This window comes from Malus domestica, chromosome 13, assembly GCF_042453785.1.
Source record: "Malus domestica chromosome 13, GDT2T_hap1".
Classification (NCBI taxonomy): Eukaryota; Viridiplantae; Streptophyta; class Magnoliopsida; order Rosales; family Rosaceae; genus Malus; species Malus domestica.
In genome coordinates this window covers 34,396,127-34,411,974 of record NC_091673.1, presented here as the reverse complement: position 1 = coordinate 34,411,974, position 15,848 = coordinate 34,396,127, and the positions used below count along the sequence as shown (strand labels likewise).

Genomic DNA, 15,848 nt, shown 5'->3' with positions numbered 1-15,848 from the left:
TAAAAAGAAAATTACGACTGCCATTTAGTACCATAATCTAGTGATATTTTTTTCCATTTATAAGTGAGCATAAACTAATAGTTTCTTGAACAAAATTAATGAGGTGAGTGTGGACCGGCTAAATTCAAGGTGTTATAAGTCACTTAAAGTCCTATGCTCACATTAATTAACGATTCATTTTATAAACCGGCTAAATTCAAGGTGTTACAAGTCACTTAGGGTGTGTTTGTTGCATAAACTGGACTGGCTTAGACTAGACAAAGCTGGACTAGCTTAGTGAAGTGTTTGGTGCAGTGTCGGACTAAGAAGTAGGATATGGAAACAATACTGTCACCAATTTGATGTTGGCTCAGACTAAGACTACATTATTGTTCTATTTTAATTGCTTTTTTTATTAAAGATATTATTGAAATTAATAATATTGATTGAGAGTGAGACTCAATAAAAATACAAAAACCAAATTTTCTTGCCAACGAAAGAAACATACATGATTCAAGAGTAGCATTGTTCCAAACATCAATATAACAAAGTGTTCTCCCAACAATCGATAGGGTTCATGATGCTTTTCTTAATTATTCACCTTTGGTTTAAAGTTGTAGATTAAAGTTAAAGGTGTTGGTTTATACTTGTATTTGAGTAGAACGAAAATTGATGTCTGACAAGTTCAATTTTTTACTCAATTGTGAAATAATTACTTAGAATTGCTCTTGTATGTATAAGCCAATTTCAGTCCATATCATGACAATTGCATTCAATCCCAAGACCACAATGATGCGAGGAACAATGACAAATGGATAGATGCGCATTGATCATTGCTACATTTGGATTCCTAGCACGTAAATTAGCTTGCTTCAACTAGTTTGAAAGAAACTAGTAACAATATGCAAAAGGAAGAGATCATGAACAATTTATGCATTCCATTTGTATATAAAACTAAGCAATTAAAATGTCTTCCCTCACAACGAAGCAAGTCAATTAGTCAATTCCATGTGCACTAGTGCTAATCCAATGAAAGGAAAAACAAATGAGAGAGGGAAAGGTCACCAATTTAATCAAACTATTGGATGTTCCAACTAGAAAAAATGAAAGATCCCAATACTACATTAATATAGTACACAGCAGAGCAAGGTAAACTGCTTAATTGTGCATTCTACAATTTTTTACAATAAACTCTGGAAAATAGTTATCTGCCTCAATCATTCGAGCTATATCTACTCAATTCAAGAACTGCAACAGAGGAGACAGTTTCCAACTCAATTCCATTTTAGATCAAGTATGCTAAATTATGGTTAGGGCGGGAGCTCACACTGTAGGCAATACCAGGAGTCCATATGTACAAACAAGAACTTCCTGTGCAAACAACAGGACAAGTGCAAGTAGGATCCCAAACTGTTGCACGAATAAGATATTTCTGCATCAAGATAGCAGCGAGTTCAAAATGGCATATGTAATATGTCCCATATCCAAAGAATGCTTGGCATGCTATCAGAACCATATCAACTACAATAGCCAAACTCATAGCTAAGATAGCTTTCCTAGTACAAAAAGAAGGTGAAACAGCAGTGCTGCAATTGATCATTTTTCTTTTCAAATAAAAATCTTCACGGTCTAAGTTACTCCACAAAATTGATCCCAAAATACTTGACCATTGAAGACCCAACGCCAAAACACACCAATTTCCTCCACATATGGAGACCAACATCACAACCTCAAACATTCCATCTTTGCTACATTCAAAAGAATTTTCAAATTCATTCATACAAGGAAAACAAATAAAGACCAAAAGTTTAACACAAAAAGCAGATTAGTACCATAGATTTGTAATGTTTCCACATGAAAAAAACTTGAACAAGTATGATTGCACAATACTCAAATAACTTATTTGAGGACCTTTAATTGACTAGTGATATACTGTGGTATGAGTAACTTATTTAAGGACTTTAATTGGGGTTATCCACTTTCAGAAAGGCAAGGCGCTGGTGATGGATTAGGGTCAAAATCAAACCATAGCCTTTTTCAAAAGTGACGACAAGGAAACTAAGTAGCAAAAATCACAAATCAAGCCAAGTAATTGACCAAAAATTAATAAAATTAATCCAAATTAACGTAATTTTATCAAACCCATTAATACAAACCTGATTAACAAGCTGGTGGGGCTGGAGAAGGGGGTCGGTGCTGGAGCTGCGGGTCAAGGCTTTGCTGCCCTTTTTAGAGATGCATCATGAGTTTGAAATTGAACAAAAAAAATATATAGGAAATGAAATAAATTAACCTACACAACTCCTCGGCGGTATTGAATCGAGGACGGCGAGTGCAAGATGTTCCTCGAAGGTGGATTGGAGGATGACTAGAGTTGGATGGACAACGGTAAGAGCGGGATCTTCCTCAGTTCGAAATTCTGGGTTTAGGGTGAGGAGGGAGGGAGAGAGTGGTGATGGGCTGGTGGTGTGGTCTCGCTGGAGTTGGTTAGTTGTGGTGTGATGCTGGTTGTCGGTGCTCAAGAGAACAGAGAGCAGAGAAAGATAAGAGCACGATAACGACGGAGCATACAAAGACGGAGCAGATGAGGTCTTAGCAATCCCATGGGTATTGAGGGGTCTCGCTAAGAACTCCTAGTGAAGGAGTTTGTATGTGCAAGTCCCTCTTAGTCTCATTAAACATAATCCCAGTACAGAACAAACACTTGATTGGACTAATTTTTAGTCCAGTCTAGTCCAATGACACTTAGTGAGGGCAAACAAACACCCCCAAGGTCCTATGCTCACATTAATTAACGATTGATTTTATAAACCCTCATCAATGGCAAAGTCAAGACCCTTTTTGTACCTTGTATCACAATTTTTTATTTTTTTTGGAACAGGTACTTCATTTTTTTTTAAATACACATAATAAAAATTAAGTCTAGATACAATTTCAACATATACTAATAGGGAAATCAATACGAAAATAGACGATTTAACTAACTTACATGCATATATTTGGTTATGTAATTTTCCTAGCTTACTTGCCACTTAGCACCATGGTCTAATGATATTTCTCTTCATTTGTAAGTGAGAGATCTTAGGTTAGATTCTTGTCAAATGCGAATTTGAACCACATTTGCTAGCCCATTATGAGGCTAAGCCAACCTGCCCTCGTAGTATCGTTAGTTCAAAAAAAAAAAAAAAAACTCAAAAGAAAAAGTTACTTAAAAATACCGTTTAGTGATATTTCTCTTTACTTTTAAATTAACAGGTAATACTAGAGAAACCAAAATTTTAGATCAAATTTGCAAACTAAATGATGTGTCACCAATAGAAAACAAGCACGTCAATCAACACTTAGATCATCTCCAGTGGAGTCTCTAAATAGGGACAACCACCGTATAAAATGAGTATAAAACAAATACAGAGACAAAATGAATCTCCAATGGTTCAGAGAGTAAGTCTCTAAAGTATAAAGAGTCACTGGATACATAGTGTATGCCCTCAAATATCGGGACTGTATAGGGATAACTTTGAGTGAAAAAGGGCCCAGAATATTGATTGAAGTTTTTAATGCTTTTAATTAATTAATAAAATTGTTAACATAAACAAAGAAAATATGCAACTTGAGTGGAAAACGGGACACACAACCTTGATTGAAGATTTTAATGCTTTTAATTAAGGGAGATTTTAGATGCGGTCTCTAGCTACGAATATTCTTTGACTTAGACCTTGTTGGTTTTCAATTTTTGATCAAAGTCCTTGAAATTAATGTGATAATTTATTTATATGTATGTTACTATATTTTTTATATTATAAATTGAAAAAAGAGTATGGGACAATTTTAATAAGGGCATATTTTTTTCTTTTCTTAATATTACATAATTATTGTTTTGTCCTCCTAATGAAAATATTATGTATAAAAAGTGAGGGTAAAATAGGAAAAATAGGGATATGATTGTCATTTTCTCAAAAGGAACACAACTTGACACACCCCGACCGAGATCAAGGCATGCTGGCCATCACGTGAGGGTGACGTAGCCATGTGCATAGTGCAGAAGCAATAAGGATAAGAAATATATGAATAATTAAAAACCGAAACTACTAGAGTGCACTAGAAAACAGGAAGTGTTAGGAGTAAGATACAAAAGTAATTACTCCTAATCAGAGCATAACAAGTCTAGGTGCAGTCTAGTAGGACAAGTACTAGTTATACAGTACCATAAGGTGTCCTACAATTATTTTATTATGTCAAAACCGCCGAAGTCCTCAAGGCCACCAACAACAAGCTTACCTAAAACCTGGAGGGGCGCAAAACAAAAAACGTGAGTGGGCAAAAACAAATGTTTTACAAAACCAATTCATTTATCAACATTTCTAACCCCTCGCTGTAAAACATGTATAATTTTTCCCATAATCAGAATATAAGCATATACATAAATATATATGTAAATATATCAATTCAAATCATGCTTCACATAATCATATTCATATGTATACAATGCCAAGATATAACAGAGTAAGTAATTCAGGTGAGAATAACTTCATAGAAATATAACATATTAGCCGGAACCCCTTGTGGTAGTCTGTACGGCTGAATTCATAGCTCAAAGTCAATCTAGCCGGAGTCACTACAATGACCTATACGGCACTATACTACACAAGAGTCGGAACCAAAAGAAAAGGTCTGTACGACAATACTGGGTGTAATATAATTATGCTCAATACTACTCTCTCATAATAGCTGGGCGATAAATCGCTAGTCACCTACGAGTCAAAACCATAGTAAAGGTCTATACGACAAGAATGTGCACCTAAATTGGATCCAATATGAGCATATGGTGCGAGAGGTGACATTATAAATAGGCCTGTGCCATATCTCTAGCTAAATCACAATCACCCTAGGTGCAGTTTTATGAGCTCAACGTTATTCAATCACATATCACATCATCGATAATTCACATAACCAAACATAACTCACTTGAGCTTACCTGAGCGTCCACAACACCACAATTATATATATAATGCATCATATACCAATTCATATACGAATTATAAATTTATATGCATGGCATTCAAGGCATACTCTCATTTAAACATATTTTCTGGCAAAATATCAAGTATATAAATATATACTGAAAACCAAAAGCCCACTCACTAGTATGTCGAAGGGTCGTAGCCCTCGAGTTGTCCTTGAACACGCTGGTCCTCGGGATAAGTCTCACCTATAAGTGAATTAACTATAAAAACGTTATTTAAAACACATAGACAAAACTAGCTAATAACTTCTCATACAATGCTCAAATGGGGTGTTTGAATATATCAATGTGATCTGCACAACTCCACAAACATCCCCATATTTTTTTTTTAAATTTTCGACCACTCATGCGTCGCCACGCATCGGCCAAGGCACGACCAGATGCACTGCCCACGTGCGGGCATGTGCCTGGCACACCCACGGCAACAGTGACGCCGTTAGGAATATTCCGTTAAATGGTAACGGAATCCGTTAAAGTTAACTAACGCCGTTGGAATATTCCATCAAAGTTGACGGAATATTCCGTCATTCCTAACCTCTAACCTCTGGTGACCGTCGCCAGCGCCGGAAACTGGGTAATTTTCTAAACCTTATATCTCTGTCGATTTTCATCCAAAATTCATGAAATTTAAACCATTTTGAAGATCTCATCAAGACGAACAAAACCATACCTTTTTCAAGTCCTAAAACTCACGGGATTCGCTGGAAAACTCCCCGATATTCCGGCAAAACCTGCAACTCGCCATTCTCGCTATTCCGACGTCCAAATTCTTCCAACGAACCACTCCTAGCCTCGTGAGGACCTCCTTAAGCTACCTATAATCTCCAAATTCCTTAAAACCTTCAAAATTATGTGTGCATGAACAGTGCACAAAGTCGGGGTTAGGGTTTCTTAGGTTTTTTAAGCTTTCCATTCTCAAAAATGGTAGCAATGAACTGAGAAGCTTACAAGGAACAAGAATCTTACCTCTTTGAAGTCGATCCGTGAAGTTTGAAAGGGTTTTGGGTGTCGCCCGTACGTGAGGGAAGAAGAGAGAGTGAGTCCAAGGGTGAGAGAGTACGGGAGAGAAGAGAGAGAGGGATAGTGTGTGTATGTTCCACGTGGGTCACCAATCAACCACAAAATAACATCCAAGTCCCCAAAGTATGTCACACACACACTACAAAGTTCAACGTCCAAGGTTAAAATCGTCATTTTACATCACTGATAATAGTAATTCGGGACGAGCTGTGACACAACTACTGTTTTGTCTTCCTTATATAAATATTGTGTATCAAAAGTAAGAGTAAAATAGAAAAATTGGGGATATGATTATCATTTTAAGAAAAGGTTGACAAGGCCTCTTCTGTTAATAATAGTATAGATAATAATGAGATTTTAAATAAAAAAATCATAATTTGTGAGATTAAAAATATTAAAATATAAATTATATTATATGATTATATAAATATTGTGTATCAAAAGTAAGAGTAAAATATTGTGTATCATTTGTCTTCCTTATATAAATATTGTGTATCAAAAGTAAGAGTAAAATAGAAAAATTGGGGATATGATTATCATTTTGAGAAAAGGTTGACAAGGCCTCTTCTGTTAATAATAGTATAGATAATAATGAGATTTTAAATAAAAAAAATCATAATTTGTGGGATTAAAAATATTAAAATATAAATTATATTAGTGTGTGTATATATATAAACGTGGGTACATTCATCAAAATTAACCAAAAAATTATTGTACCAAAACATGGGTACATTCTTCAAAATCACACAAAAAAGGAAAAAAAGAAAAGAAAAAGATATTAGGCTTAATAATATAGTAAATTTCTTCAATTAAACTTGACATGGATACATTCTCAAATTAAACAAAAAAAAAATATACCCATATAAGTTTAAAAATGGATTAGAAAAAAAATTGAATAGATTTTATATATATAAAAAAGGTATATTTTACATATAACAAATTGGTATATTTAAGAATGAGTACATTTTAAGATTAAGAATTTGAAAAAATTACATGAACAGGTACATATAAGATTAAAAAATCGAAAACATTTTTTAAAAAAGCTAATGGGTACAAACTTATTCTAATTTATTTATTTATTTTGGAAATGTTTTGAATTGAAAATTAGTTAGGAGTTTAATAGAGGTGAGAGTATTAAAATTCTAAATCAATTATTAATTTTTATTTTAAAAAAATTATGTAACTGACATGTAAATTCATTATTACATTAATGCTAGAGACTTGGATCAAAATCTAAAAACTAATAAGGTGTCAGTCAATGAACATTAGTAACTAGGGACCGAATACTAATTTTTCCTTTAATTAATTAAAAAAAGATTAAAATAAGCAAAAAAATATGGACCTAATCAAATTATCACTCAAAATTCATTTAGGGACACAAAGATTTCCTTTAAATCCTTAAATAAGTACTCAAAAATGGTGGTGGGAGTCCCGAAATAGGGATTTCTATTGGTGATGCTCTTAAATAATAATTCAATAATTAACAAGTACATCATTTGATTTGTAAATTTAATTTAAAACGTCTTAAATTCGAATTTTCAAAATAATGGGTTTGCAACTAATATATTCTTAAAATAAATATATCGTTAACTCATATGAAAAAACAACCGGAATAAAGGAATTGAAAAATACTTTTTTGTTTATGATGTGAAAGGGAAAAATCTCACGTGATGGAAGGCTGAGAAGGAAGAAGGCATATCCCAAAATTCCTGAGGAGATAAATAAGATGCTAGCAGAGAACGCGAATAGCAGGTAGTGCCACGTGGCATACTACCTGGCAATCAGGCATCGAATCTTTGGAATCACGCGACCCAAAGCCAAGCGAACCAAGCCACCACTCCACGCCTATGGCGGTCCTTCCTCTTCCCCTTCCCCTTCCCCTTCCCCTTCCCCTTCATCTCCTCCCCTTTCCTCCCCATCGTCATCGCCTTCTCCTCCGTCCTCCTCACCCAATTCGCACATAGAATTTCACTCTCACTTTCCCACGCCTCCGCAACTCTCTTTGCTCTTCTGCTCCATCGCCGCCGGCTCGCAACTCAAGGCATAGAGGGCTGAAGACGCGTCTGTCTGCAACCCAAACCCAAAGGTTCCATTTTGCGATTGGGTTTTGGCATCTGGATTTTGCCCGGTTTCCCCATTTTCCAGGTACCTATTTGATTATTCTTTGATTTGGTTATTTGGGTTGTGTTGAATTCGGATCTAAATTCGACAAAGTTTGCAACTTTTGGGGTTTACGTTGTGTTATTTTGATTGGTTGTTGGCTGAAATTCGGTTCTTTTGATTTGGTTTTGGTGAAATTGTTTCAATCGTCGTTGGGATTGGTGTTCGGGGATATTATGGTTCTCTGTGGTTTTGATAGAGTTGTCATAAATGGAGGATCTTAGTGGAGTTGATGAACATGCTTGTGATTGTCGGCTCGAAGGAAATTATATGGTGTGATCAATACTATGTGTAACAAAGGAATTGCCTGCTTGAGCGACTCCGACTCCGACTCCGAAAACCCAATTGATCATCAGGCTGTGTACTTGATGGATAGCCCTTCGGCTACCCCGCACTTTGGTTCTAATTCCACCGCTGCTTCGTCCCCCAATTCGAATGAGGAAAACCCGCGTGTTAAGTTTCTGTGTAGTTTTTCGGGGAGTATATTGCCCCGCCCACAAGATGGGAAGCTCCGTTATGTGGGAGGAGAGACGCGAATTGTGAGTGTTCCACGAGATATCAAGTTTGATGAGTTGATTAACAAGATGAGGGAGCTTTATGAAGGTGCAGCAGTGCTCAAGTATCAGCAACCCGATGAGGACCTTGATGCTCTTGTCTCAGTTGTGAACAATGATGATGTGACTAACATGATGGAAGAGTATGATAAGTTGGGATCTGGCGATGGTTTCACTAGGCTCAGGATTTTTTTGTTTTCGCATCCCGACCAAGACAGCTCATCGCACTATGAGGGTGATGAAAGGGATAATGAGAGGAGGTATGTCGATGCTCTCAATAATTTAAATGATAGCTCCGAATTTAGGAAGCAATATCCCGAGTCCCCTCTTACTAATCCGGTTGATGACCTCCATATAGCAGAACAATTTTTTAGTCCAATGAGTCTTGAGGGTGGCCTTCACAGTCAGAGAAATTGTGATATATCCATGGCTCAATACAACTTGCATCAGCTCAAGATACCTCATGCAGGATCGGGGCAACATCATCAACCAATTAGTCAGAGGTATAATGAAATGGAAGCTCCTTGGAGTCCTGCATACTATTCTCCCAGGCACCATGCGCACCTTGATCCAAGACCAATGGCTGAGTTTCCTTCCTCTCCTTCCTCTGCACGGTACTGTATGCCATTTCCAGATGTACCCGATAAATGTTTAGATAGAATGCCTGAAGAATATGCACGACAGCCATTGAATCACCAGCCTCCATATGAACACCAACCACAGTATTCTGAGAATGTTGTATGGCTTCCAAGTGGAGCAATAGGTGGTGAAAGGTCAGGATTTCCAGGTAACATTTTTCATGGAAACAATGCCGTCGAAGGAAACAGTATTTGTGAACACTGCCAGATGACTTTCCAGAGAAACCAACCACATTTTGAGCAACCAATCGTGGCAAATGGATTTCAGCATGTTGCTAATCCAAGCGGCAAGTGTACGCCAAATAGAGAGACTTTCGTGATGAATCCAGATGCAAAGTTGCACCATGAAATATACGTAAGTGAACAGAATACTGGTCCTCATCATTTTAGTGAGACTCCAAATCATGAAAGAGGCTGGACTCCACATCTTCATTTGAATTGCCGGACTGAGGAAGCACGACCACATGCTTCTGGAGCTGGGAAATTGAATGATCCTTACATTGTAGATGGTCACATAAATTTGCCTCTTGGTCCTAATACTGTGGATGACCATCACGTCACTTCCAATTATGTTCATCACCCAGCTGGACCTGAAATGGGAAATGAAGTGTTTCATGAACGATCTGTGGCTGCTCCACCCCATGTACACATTGCTCCTGTAGAAGAGTATGGTGTTCGTTATGGAAATTTTCCTTATCCCTATGGAGGAGATAATATTTATCGGGGGTCTCATGGACATGCAACTGGACCGGCAGTATGGAGAAATGTTCAGAGCCCAATGCATGCTGCGCCCCCTTACGAAGCATCCATTTCTGCTCCACAAGTGAATGGTTCTGTTAATGTGGGATATCTCAGACGTGAAGATAGTCCAGTGTTTTCCATTGGATTAGACAATCAAAATATTTGGGTTGACACCTCGCAGGAAATGTTAGGTTTGGAAGGAAAAGCTGTTCCTCCGGACTGTTCTTATGGGCACGCTGTGAAGTTGAACCCAAACCCACTCTGTCAAGAAAATCATCAAGCATATCCTCCAGACCGCGTTCAACCTACACCTGATATGATAAATTGTGCTATTCCTTTGGACCCCAACTCCGTTGTAAGGTTTGAGGAAAAGAGTTCACCTGGAGTAAATGAGGTGAATCTTGTGGACAACGTGGAGAACCCTGAAACAGAGGTTATAAATCCAAACAATCATTGTGATAAAAATGGTGGTGTGGTATCTCTTGAGTCAATAAATTCGAATTTTGCTAAGCTTGCAGAAGAAAGTGGTAATGTTGGCAAAACAAGTGACGAGGATCAGTCTACTTGTGAACTTTCGAAGCTTTCTGTTAACAATTTGAGTTTCATACCGGAATTGATTGCTTCTGTTAAAAAAGCTGCTCTAGAGGGGGCTGAGGAGGTGAAAACCAATGCTGAAGAAAGTACCGACCCTGAGAAGAGTAGTTCAATAGACAAAGAAGCAGCTGCAAAAAATTTGGAACAACCGGTGAGAACTATATGAAATGCTATAAATGAGATTAGATTATGTGTATTATTTTTTTTTGTCTTCTTAATGTGGTGTTGTTTTGTAGAACACTCCTGGAGACAGGGAATTGGATTCTGATAGTGATAATCTAAACAATTCCAAAATTGAGCCAACAAGGGCCGAGGCAGAAGCTATTGCCAAGGGATTGCAGGTTTCTTTTCGCAGTCATCTTTGTGTCATTGTTAAATCCTACATTCATATTTCCTATACTATGTTTCTTGGTCTTTCATGCGGTTTTCTTTTACCTGTATGATTGTAAATTTTTTTGACAGACAATAAGGAATGATGATCTTGAGGAGATCCGAGAATTAGGTTCTGGGACTTACGGGGCTGTGTTTCATGGGAAGTGGAAGGGGTCTGATGTAGCAATAAAGAGAATAAAGTCCAGTTGTTTTGCTGGGAGACCATCAGAAAGAGAACGTTTGGTAACAACCGAGCAATCTTCCTTTCTAGAATATTACAGTTTCTTATAACCTATTATATAGCACCTTCTTGTTTGTCCCATTTGTGCTGCCCAACGTATTGTTTGTTCTGGCATTTTATGTGATCTTGTTTCTTGCAAATTTCTGCTATGGAAGTAGTGACTGTGCGCTAGCTGATGCTGTAATTACACCATTCATTTAATATAATTCACGTTTTGGAGATTTAGTCTGTAATATTATTATGTTTACTTTTTGAACTGAAGTAATTGAAATGATGTTGTCGAGAGGAAGACATTATTCTTCCTGAAATGGTATGTTCTTCATATTTTCATCTATGGGTGTGGTACTGACTTTTTCTTTCTTGTCTTCTCAGATTGCGGATTTCTGGAAGGAGGCTTTAATACTGAGTTCATTGCATCACCCAAATGTTGTTTCAATGTATGGTATTGTGCGAGATGGCCCTGATGGATCTTTAGCAACTGTGACCGAATTCATGGTTAATGGTTCTTTGAAACAGTTTTTGCAGAAAAAAGACCGGTAATTAGTTAGTTGTCTGGGAAGGAATATTTCTAATTTGCACTATTGTTTTCTTCTCAGTTTCTATTTTAGGGCTCTCTTATTCTTTGCTAGTATGTGATGAATCTATTTATGCCATTGATCAGAACAATTGATCGTCGTAAAAGATTGATCATAGCTATGGATGCTGCATTTGGGATGGAGTATCTGCATGGAAAAAATATTGTGCATTTTGATTTAAAGTGTGAAAATCTATTAGTAAATATGAGAGATCCACAACGGCCTGTATGCAAGGTTGGATGATTTAAATATCAAATTCTGTTACGTCCTTTCCATTCTTACTTTCCAGCTCACTTTATCTTAGTGTGCTTTCTTTTTGGGACTCATATTGATGTGTGTACGTTTCTTTAGATTGGTGATTTGGGATTATCCAAAGTAAAACAACAGACTTTAGTGTCTGGAGGTGTTCGTGGAACTTTGCCCTGGATGGCACCTGAGCTTCTTAGCGGGAAAAGTAACATGGTAACAGAGAAGGTAATAGTGAATTTAGCCTTGGAACATATATTGAAGTTTATGTCTCTCGTGAGTGATAACTCTTTTAGAAGTATCACTAGTTTCTCAGCCTTTAACTCTCAGTCTCGTGTTATTTTCAATTTTGTAGATTGATGTTTACTCATTTGGAATTGTTATGTGGGAACTGCTTACGGGAGATGAGCCATATAGAGATATGCATTGTGCTTCTATAATTGGTAAGAACCAATATTTTGTAGGCATATATTCCTTCCATTTTTGTTCAAAATGTTATCTCTGGGTCATTCTCATTATTGATTTAGTAATACAACACCAATCTCTGCGAATGTACTTGTAATCGCGGATGTGTACATTATGTATTTGATGCGAGATTATATGCAATCGCATTTCAATTCCATTTCTAGCTGAAATTGTCTGGTTCTGTCATGTAAAATCCATGTAAGATCTAACTTCACTTTATATATACTTGTGCTGGACAATTGACAAAACAAAGTTGCTTGCTGTCTGTTTTCTTTTCAGTCGTTGCTTATGTGAAAATAGTAGAACTTGAGCATGTTCTTAAAGAAACCCCCTAGCTTTAAGACTATTTTCTTACGTTTGGCAATTATAACATATTTTCTGCTGATTTGACACTTTAACCTTACTTGTCAACTATCTGCTTTGCAATTCGAATTGTAAATTTCATGTTTTGTTCGAATTGTCCACTGTATTTTTCTCATCGTTTTGATTCTCTTAGGAATTGGTAACTTGTAGATATTTGCTAGGAAGAAAAAGAAAGTATCCTTTTCCTTTTGTATTAGTAATTTTGCATTATTCGGCAACAGTCACCTTTCATTGGAAGTACCGGTGCTGTCTTATCCCTGTGTCAGTCCATGACTGAGCACCTACGGCAGTCATCTCTTACACATACCTGTTGGGTTGGCATGCTTGGATTTTACATGAATTGTTTGCATGCTTTTTAACGAGCCCATTTTCTAGGTATTAAATGCCCATACAACATCCACAATTGAATGATACCAGTCAAGGATACTACAGTATAGTTCTGATCTGCAATCTGTTCTTTTGTTTTGCTTGCAGGAGGTATAGTGAACAACACTCTGCGTCCTCAAATTCCCCCGTGGTGCGATCCAGAATGGAAGTCTTTGATGGAAAGTTGTTGGGCTCCTGAGCCTTCACAGAGGCCATCGTTTTCTGAAATCTCTCAGAAGCTAAGGAATATGGCTGCTGCAATGAATGTGAAATAATTCGTCTGGATGCAGTTGATTCACTTGCATTGTATGTTAGCCACAACTTAGCCGAAGAGTAAAATAAATTTTAAGCATAGATTTTGCAGTTTAAGGCCAGCACTGGTTTCCAAATTATATTAAGGCTAATAGTGTATTATTATTATGCCTTGGTTCATATTTAAGCAACCTAATATATACTGCCTTGAAATGGTAATTTTCTTTGAGAAGTGCTGGATATGCGCTTTGCAGTGGCTTTTACCCGGAAAGGGCTTTCATCATACACGGAGCGGAGCCATGATGGCACGATCAAAACGTGAGTCCATCTATTTACTTATTTTTTTCATCTTGTATACTTTTACTCTTGTCACTCTCCGTAGTAATGGAGTTACTTATGGCTCTTTGGTACAGGTTGAAGTTATTTTGGTTGAGATCAGAATGGTGGTACTGCTATCAAAGCTGAACCAAGGTCGCTTCCGAAGGATGTGTATAGACATTACCATGTTTTACACAGTTGAACCGCTCTTGTTATTCGTTTTCGGGGCCTCTGCTTAGTATGCAAGATTGATATTACAGCTAGGGACATCTGTTTATATGTCCGACTTTTGCTTTGGCTCTACGAATGTAAAAAGCATATGATTATCTGTGAGAACCTCTTTACAGTGTTAAGTCTTACCTTAGTATTTATTCTACCTAGAAATAAAACACAGATGTACAAAATTACTTGGATATTGATCGGATTTGTACCCGGTACAGCGACGGGAATCTAGGTTGATCGGAAAATGTTTGGAACTCATTGTGAAATTCTGATGGAAAATATGAATAAACTTGGGCGTTCTATTCTTTTGTTTACGTTTCTTTTAGTACTGTTGGCAAAGTCAATTGCAAATCGTCAGCATGGATGAGTCATATGCTTTTCCAAGTGGATCGTCTACAGCTTATCACATCAGTGGTTCAACTCGTAAGCTTTGGACCATGTTACTTTGTACTTTCAATTGGGGCATTTGGTTCCTTCGTAATCAGGCTCGTTTCAAGGGTTGTCGGGCTTATTTGGAGTATGCTTTAGTTTATGGATCATTTTTCGGGAATCGTCTTCAATGTTCATGTGTTTCTAGACGGCGCAACCTTCTTTGCCTAATTTTTGCGTTGCTAGGTATTTCGCCGCTCTTGGCTTCGGCCCCTTCATTTATTCCTGTTCAGTGGCATCCTCGGCAGTTGGGGTGGATTAATGTGAATATAGATGGTTCTTGTTCTAATGGGCGTGCGGGTTTTGGAGGGATTTTCCGTACCAATGAGGGCCAAGTCCTTAGCGCTTTTGCTGCTTGTTCTAAATTTGTGAGTTCGGTGGTAGTGGAAATTTTAGCTTTTATTGAGGCAGTTCGTGTGGAGTGGGTTGATGACTGGAAACACTAGGATTGAAACTGATTCCACTTTGGTTCTGCATTAGCTCCGACCACAATTCCATGGTTTTTGTTGATTGATTGGAATTATTGTACACATAACGGAGTTGGTACACGAAATTAATTTCTGCTTGTAAACCTATTGGATTGTAGCTAACTGCTGCTAATTGCCAAGAATTTACTCGGTGCATAATGTATTTCGAAGCATTTACTGGGCGCATAATGTATTTCAAATTTGAAAAGGTGACAAACATTTACTAGGCGAGTAACGCCACTGCGACACTATCTTGATTGCAAAAGAGTCATCATAGGTGTTATCATTGTGTTTGGTACTTGCTATACATATTTGCAATTCACCACCAAGTTTCCCGACAGATATTTAAGCCTCCAATCTAAGTTCTAAAAGATATCTACAAGACTACAACCTTTACCGCGCAATGCAAAACATGCATACATAAATTTTTGTAGGAGATAAACTAAGAGAGCATACATACATACACTGTCCCTACCAATTACCAATAGCCACCCAAGTTTGGTTCATGAGTAAAATTGAAATAATAATTAAGAACCTGGTTGACTTTGGACTATTAAAATTTTGCTTATATGCGTGTTTAAGAAATGACATTGATATCGGTTCTGGCTAATGATTAAACTACTATATATATCATCAAGTCTAAGTTATGGATCAAATTGGCTTGGCATTACCAACTCTCTTTTCTCTTTTCTCTCTTACGTACAAAATCTTTGAGGTCAAATTCTGTGACACCATCAACTGTCGCCATGTACCTAATACACGCCAATGACCTTCTGTTTTCAAAGTCAAAGTTCGCACGTAGTTAACTTCATGCAAGTGCATG

General features: G+C 37.2%; 1 protein-coding gene across 3 annotated transcripts; it reads left to right on the top strand.

Annotated features, from left to right (window-relative positions):
* Positions 1 to 7,694: 7,694 nt before the first annotated feature.
* On the top strand, positions 7,695 to 14,434 carry LOC103404098 (uncharacterized). 3 transcript variants are annotated; one of them, XM_008342956.4, is made up of 11 exons: positions 7,695 to 8,167; positions 8,382 to 10,860; positions 10,946 to 11,050; positions 11,172 to 11,324; positions 11,695 to 11,858; positions 11,984 to 12,131; positions 12,249 to 12,371; positions 12,499 to 12,586; positions 13,446 to 13,643; positions 13,844 to 13,907; positions 14,003 to 14,434. In XM_008342956.4, the coding sequence occupies exons 2-9, from the start codon at positions 8,470 to 8,472 to the stop codon at positions 13,610 to 13,612; spliced, it is 3,339 nt and encodes a 1,112-aa protein (XP_008341178.1). In that variant the 5' UTR covers positions 7,695 to 8,167; positions 8,382 to 8,469; the 3' UTR covers positions 13,613 to 13,643; positions 13,844 to 13,907; positions 14,003 to 14,434. The 3 variants fall into 3 exon arrangements, with proteins under 3 accessions (XP_008341178.1, XP_008341177.1, XP_008341176.1); XM_008342955.4 differs by having other exon boundaries at positions 13,823 to 13,907; XM_008342954.4 differs by having other exon boundaries at positions 13,446 to 13,907.
* The last annotated feature ends 1,414 nt before the right edge of the window (positions 14,435 to 15,848 follow it).

What these genes read in the sequence shown, in the direction of transcription:
- LOC103404098 (XM_008342956.4), top strand. Translation starts at nt 8,470, where the DNA reads ATGTGTAACAAAGGAATTGCCTGCTTGAGCGACTCCGACTCCGACTCC. An exon ending in CACAACGGCCTGTATGCAAG is followed by an intron (nt 12,132 to 12,248) that starts GTTGGATGATTT and finishes ACGTTTCTTTAG; the next exon opens with ATTGGTGATTTGGGATTATC. An exon ending in GCATTGTGCTTCTATAATTG is followed by an intron (nt 12,587 to 13,445) that starts GTAAGAACCAAT and finishes TTTTGCTTGCAG; the next exon opens with GAGGTATAGTGAACAACACT.